Here is a 6,647-nt window from a genome sequence, read left to right on the forward strand (position 1 = left end):
AATACACCAGAGGCTCCACTGCCAAAGGGCAATGCTTGGGAACTGTCCCGAGGGTCTCAGCTGAAAGGTGACACTGTCTGTGCCCCAGACAGGAACCCAGCTGGGAGTTACCCTCCCCAGACAGCACAGAAAAACAAAACAACAAAAAACAAACCTTTGCATCCCCCAGAAAATGAGAGAAACTGCTAAGCTGTATTTGTTCCACAGCCCTCCAGGCTCATCTCACTCCTCAATCAGCAGGCAGCACAGCCTGCAAGCACGAAAGAGTTAAACCGAGCCTCGCACAAACTTTGCAGTGAGCTGAGCTCAGAGCCTGCCTCCCTTCCCTCTGAGCTCGGCTCATCCCCTCCTGTTGCCGCTGCCGAGGGAGGGTCTGCTGCCTCCATCCCTCCATCCCTCCATCCCTCCATCCAAGCAGCTCAGCCAGGGAAGGCTCCTCGCCCCTTGCCCTGCTGCCTGCCAAAGGACCGGCTGTGATGCTGCTCTGGTGACATCCCAGCATCGGGAGAAAGAGCCATCCCTGCCAGGGAGACCAACAGCAGAGGAGGAAAAGTGCACTTGGCTGAAAGGATGCTGTCCTGACTCCGGGGATAAGAGAGAGAATCCTTTCTGCACGGATCCCATCACCTGGAGGAGATGTTCAGGGAAATCAGCAGCGAGCTCCTGGTCTGAAGCAGGGACTGGTGCCTCATCCCAACCCTGCTGCCTGCTCTGAAAGGTAACTGTGCTTTATTCTCTTCTCTGCCTATGCACTCTCACACATGTTCAGCATGAGAACAAATCCTCTGTGCCACTAGAAGAGGAGACACCATCACCCCCCTTGCCTCTCTTCCACCCCTCACACCCTCCCTGGGTCTGAGGCAGAAAGTGCAAGCCATAGATGGAAATGATAGTTCTGATGTTTTCTTTTCGTTTCTTCAATGCTGATATTTTTCTGTAAAGGTGACCTGGAGAGAACACACTTGGTGCTGTGTGTTCAGCCCCAAACAGTCCTTGCCAGCCAGTTGGGTACACTTGAAGAAGCTACACAAATAATCGTTCTATTTTGTCCCACTTACCTGTGTGTAAGAGCCAGAGTGGGAGGAGAAGCACAGGGGAACTCAGGAAAGTTGCCTGCACTTTCAGAGATGCTGTGCTGGCAAGTGGTGCTCACACTGAACGTGGGAGTAGAAAGAAGCAGGTGGGCAAGACAAAAACATTTACTGCAGCTGCAGGAGCAGTTTGTACTGCCTGTGTGCAGTGTTTGGGGGGAAAATCTTTCTTTCTGCTCCCCTGTGAGCTCCAAATGTGCAGAGTAGAGCAATGCAGGCTTCGTAAACACCCCCCAGACCTAAAGCTCCCCACACCCTGATAGCTGCCGTGGGAGGCTGGTTTTGCTAATGGTAATGCCCATGAAGTTTTGGCTGATGATTTTTCTGGCTTGGTAACACACTGGAAAAAAACCTCCTGTTGTGCGTGAAGGCTTCTATTTTCATTACAGATTTTTATTAAATGAAATGTGTTGGGTTTGGGTTTGGTTTTTTAAAATCCCTGATTAAAAAAAGCCACAAACTGATAAAAAAACCCCGAGCGTCTGCTTGGAATCAATCTGCACCCACTGAGCACCAGTGATCACTCAGAATTGGAGCATTGTTGAGCCAGAGAATGACTAAATCTTGGAAACTGAGATCACTGGGAATGTTCCTGTGTCCATGAACTTGAGGGCTCCTCATGGTAACCAGTGAGGTTCTGCCTCCTCTAATCTCAGTCATACACAGTTATAGCCTGGCCTGCTTTACACACTGAATTATTGTGCACCACCTATTTTCACATCATGTTGGTCTCTACAGTCATTCAGCTTCTATTCCTCAAAGGGGAGTGTACAAAATCTAAATCTACTGGTATCCAAAGAGATGTGCTCAATGGGATAATTGGTAGACTGAAAAGCAAAAATCCTTGGGGTTGCCTGGAGCTATTGAATTATTTCTGGCTCATTTCTGGAGAAGATGCAGTTAATGTTGCAGCTTTCAATAGTCTAAATAGTTCATTGCTTCTGACAAATCTATAGTTGAGCCTAAAAAAACCCCAAACAGTGCCAGCTCCCCATTGCTAATACTTCTTACTATTAATCAGCTCCCTTTATCAATAAATGCCCAGCTGAGCTTTACTAATTCAACATCTTGGTTCGTAGTTAATTATTGAACTTCAGACTAACGTCCTTAGCATTCTGCAGTCTAATTTTATGAAGGATATAAAGCCATTAGGCTCTGTGCTCGTTAAGGAGAGAAACCAGCTCTGGCTTTTTCTCTCACTAACAGAGCAGATGGGATGGGCAAAGACATTGCTCTGTACTTTAACTCACACAAGTGTCAGATTCCAGACTGGTTGCACTTCATTATCAGCAGAGAAATCATATTGTAAGAGCAGAATTTAATACAGTTATCCTCACACCCTCCATTTCCCACCTGCTGTGTAACATGAGAATATTCTTCACGGGGGAAGAATTTCCATTTATAGATTCCAAGTGTGAAAATCACAGTTACTGCTCTGTAATTGAGAGCAAGAGAGCCTGGCTGCCCTGCCCATACCTCTGCATCAGCACCAAACCCTCTGCCACAATAAATGGCTCCAGAGAGGTTGGGTCAGCCCCTGGAAAAACACTGAGCTTGCCCAGAGCCTCCTACACACAGCACAGCTGAGTCCTCTGCCCACACAGGGACTGCAGAATTCAAATCCCCAGGTCATTTTTCCAATCACCAATTTGGGCCAGTTTATTACTGAGCAGGATCTGCTCCAGTATTCCCTAAACAGGACAGCTTTTATCTCAAATGCTTTTGGAGCACTTGAGAAGGAGCTGGGAGGCAAAGTGTATCCAAGCCCCCATGTCCCTTCTCCAAAAACTCAGCAGATCAGATGTTTCCTCATCACATGAGCCAAAGCAGCTTGTAGTGAAAGTCTGAGTCCCTTGAAAGTCAAAATGTTTTGCAGCAATATGTCATTTAGGTGAAGTGTCACATGTCAGAGCTTTTATCGTATTGACCTAAAGTTTCATTTATTCTGATTATCACAACATATTACTATGTTAATATTGCTCTGTTTGCATCTCATGTAGGTTTATAGGCAGTGGACATTATAAATTATTGCATCAGTTTGTTCAGTGCTTTCCTTTTTGTTTCAGCTAAAACCAAAATTCTGGTCTTATCAGAGCAGAACATGATACTTTTGAATGCACAATTTACAGTGAATTTTCAGCATTTTCGTTTTCTGTTTCCAGCTGGAAGAACTGAAACTGCTAAAACGTTAAGATTCCCCCAATTTCTAGTAAGTTCTGCTGCCAGGAGGTGAGGGAAGTGTCACATCCTGCAGCAGAGTGGCTCCAGGGGGACAGGTAGGGCTCTGGACAGCTGCCAGGTGCATCCAGCCTCAGAAAAAGAGGGTGCTGATACACAATAAATGAGACACATGGTGAAAACACTGATTGGATTCACATCTTCCCTTCCTCTCTGACATCTGATGCCACAGCCTGTGGGGCCTTCTTGTACCCTTAAGTAATTTGTTACCAGAGAGGACATTAACAATTAGATTTGCACGGTGTTTTTCTAAAGTTAAATACTCAGTGCTTCTCCTCAAAGTGTCTCACAGGAGCATGACAGGGGTTTTCTTATCTATTTGCTCTAAAGATATCACATCCAGGCTAGGCTGTTTTGGTACCTGGTGTCATTTCTCTCTCACTTTTTTCCTTTTAGAAAGCCAACTTTTTGACTGTTCCTAATGAGAAACTCAGATCTCCATGCTCCTTAAGCCCTGAATTAGGAGAGAAGAGATCCCCCAGACGTTTGGCAAAGCAGAAAGCAACCTTCCCCAGCTCACCCAAGGATAAACCACCTGCTGTGGGAGAGAGGAGCTGGCAGAAAGCTGATTGCTCAGTCTGTCTGGAAAAACAACACTTGCAAAGACCAAAGCTGTGCAAACCTTCACAGCTCAGCTTGAGAGAAGCACCAAAGCTCTTCACCACCCAAAGGAGGTGACCTACCAAAACGAGGCCCAAAGTATTTATAGGATGAAATAAAAGCCAGAAGGAAGTGCAAAGCACAAGTGTGATGCTTGTTGTCATTATGACAGAAATGTGCAAAGTGCTTTGCAAAGGCTTGTCCCTCGCAGTTTGCTCGACTGTGTGAGCAGCAGCCCTGACACCAAGAGGATGCAGCATCTCGTGCTGAAGCCATCATGCCATCTGTGCTAAGTTTCCTCTCCTGACCTCCTCTGTGAGTCTGGTGAGACAGGAGATCTGAAGGTAAGTAGGGAAAATGGACCAAAGCTGACAGAGAGCAATGACTGAGATTTATTTCAAGTTCCGCGGAAACCTGACTGGCCGCGTTCACCTTCCAACTCTGGCTACTGAAGTAGACACAGCAGCAGACAAATATTCCGGCCTCTACGTGTATGTGGGATTGTTCCTAACCCTCCTGGCCCTCCTCCTTATCCTGCTTTTCTCCATGCTCCTGCGCCTGAAGCACGTTGTGTCCCCCATCACCTCCCCGGAGAGCACAGAGAACGCGCAGCAGTTCACAGACGTGGAGATGCACAGCAGGATCCCCACCACCTAGGGAGCCCTCAGCAAAGAGGGCTCTGTGCTTGGGAAAGGTGGGGGAAAGAAGCTCTGGCTGCCTGTTGAGCCCCACAGCCCTCGGCAGCATCTGGAGAGTGTCACTGGCTGTTGGCACCACAGGCAGCGCGTGTGCAGCAGCCTCCTTAAAATCGACATTACAGAAACCTGCTGCTGTCAGGGAAGGCTCACACCCCTCCAGAAACCTTGCAGAAAATGGGAAAAGCCACATTAATGACAGGAACATAGCAGAAGGTGTCCTGGAGTCTGTGTTTGCTGACCTCTCTCTGAATCAACAAAGTTTAAGTGGTGAAAGTGGGAAGAGCCCACGGGGTGCACACAGAAATTGTCAGCAGCTTGAAAATTCTCAGGCATTTTTCCCATTCAAGAAGGAAAACATTAAATAGTTTTCTTTTTTCACTTGAACAGCAATTCAACAATGGAGTTTGACAAATATAGAAATGTTTCATCACCTGCTGGAACTACATCTTTCTGACATTAGAGCCCATTTAGTGAATAGTTGCACGCCAGATATCAAAAAGAGACAGAACTTTAAAGAGGAAAGAGAATAAAGCCAAAATTTAAGCAAGGTTTAAAATAAGAAGAAGCAGCAGCAGCAGGGAACGAGATAAGAAATTTAAAAGACACTCTACCTCTTCCTTAGTCCTCTTTATATTAACTGAGCTGAATACAAACATTTTATGCCTTTTAGGCTCCCCAGTATCACTCAGTAATTAAAATGCATTGTAAGTTTTGAGAGCCCAATTGACATTGCTCTCTTAAGAGACTCAAGTTCATAATAACATATTCTCTCATATCCATATTGGGTTTTCTTCCTCAAAAGACAGATGAGTTCTTCCAAAGTTTCTTCATTTGTTTTCCTCCAAGGAAAGCTGAGGAAATGCCTGGGCCTGGCACTGCAATAAGGAATGGGAACAGCTTTGAACGCAGACTAATAGGGAAGATGCAGATGGAAAATAAACTCACTGAGCACTGAAAGATATGATTGGATTCAAATACCCTGGTGGAATCTCATGGGGGAAAGAAATGTTGATTTGAATTTATGGAACAACAATCTGACCCAGTCCTATGAGTGACATACAGAGGTAGGCTTTGCTTCTTTGGATGGAAAAGATGAAACCAAATATGGCAAATCACTCCTGGGAGAGCCACTGCCTCTCACAGAAAAACCTTCAGTGAATTGTTGCAGCCACATCTCTAAAGGGCAGGTATTTTACACAGCTTATTCACTTTATTACAGTCTAACTCTAGTTCAGCAATAAAACTCCCTGAATGCTTTCCACATGTCCATACATTCTTATTTGCCAATTCTCCTGTCTCCAAAGGCTTGGGAAGTGGAAAGTCCTCACACAAACCCAGTGCAAAATTAGAGAAGACACTGTCACATGGACCTGTGATAGAAGCATGAAATTTTTCTTCAAATGCTTTGTGTACAACAGGTTTTTTGCTTACCTTTAAAGGCCTGGGTGATCTGTTTGAACTGAGAATATCTGGGCTTTTACAGATGGTTGGCAGGGGGGAAGCAGAATGACAAGTAACATCCCCACTGGATACACTGGATCCATGGGCAGGACTACTTCTCACTGATGTATTGAGCAGAAAACCATTTAAACATTGCTCCTTATACTGAATAATTCCTTTTTACTTCATTAATCCCAACATCTGTGAATCATAGAATCCCAGAATGGTTTGGGTTAGAAAGAACCTTAAAGATCATCTTGTTCCACCCCCTGCCATGGGCAGGGACACCTCCCACTATCCCAGGGTGCTCCAAGCCCCATCCAACCTGTCTTGGGACAGTGAACCAGTGATTGTGTGAGGGAATACAGCAAAAAATTCACTCTCAGCAGTGTCTCTCCATGCCATGCTTGGCTGGGTTTCCCTGGAAAAATGGTGGGATGCAGGTTATCCTCTGTGGGGACAACACCAGGCATGATGGTGGCTTCATACACCTCTGAAGATTGGCTCCTCAACTCTCAGTACTGCACAAGAGCCAAAATTTTTTGTGATGATCAGGTTGTTAATCCAACTAAGACAGATG

The 6,647-nt window shown here is 45.6% G+C and overlaps 1 protein-coding gene across 1 annotated transcript; it reads left to right on the forward strand.

Annotated features, from left to right (window-relative positions):
- The first annotated feature begins 311 nt into the window (after positions 1–311).
- On the forward strand, positions 312–5,884 carry SERTM2 (serine rich and transmembrane domain containing 2). The gene is made up of 2 exons (XM_088172953.1): positions 312–718; positions 3,726–5,884. Exon 2 carries the CDS (start codon positions 4,311–4,313, stop codon positions 4,584–4,586), a length of 276 nt encoding a protein of 91 aa, XP_088029079.1. The 5' UTR covers positions 312–718; positions 3,726–4,310; the 3' UTR covers positions 4,587–5,884.
- Positions 5,885–6,647: the final 763 nt, after the last annotated feature.

The sequence above is a fragment of the Sturnus vulgaris genome, chromosome 14 (genome assembly GCF_052056855.1).
Source record: "Sturnus vulgaris isolate bStuVul1 chromosome 14, bStuVul1.hap1, whole genome shotgun sequence".
NCBI classification, from domain to species: Eukaryota; Metazoa; Chordata; class Aves; order Passeriformes; family Sturnidae; genus Sturnus; species Sturnus vulgaris.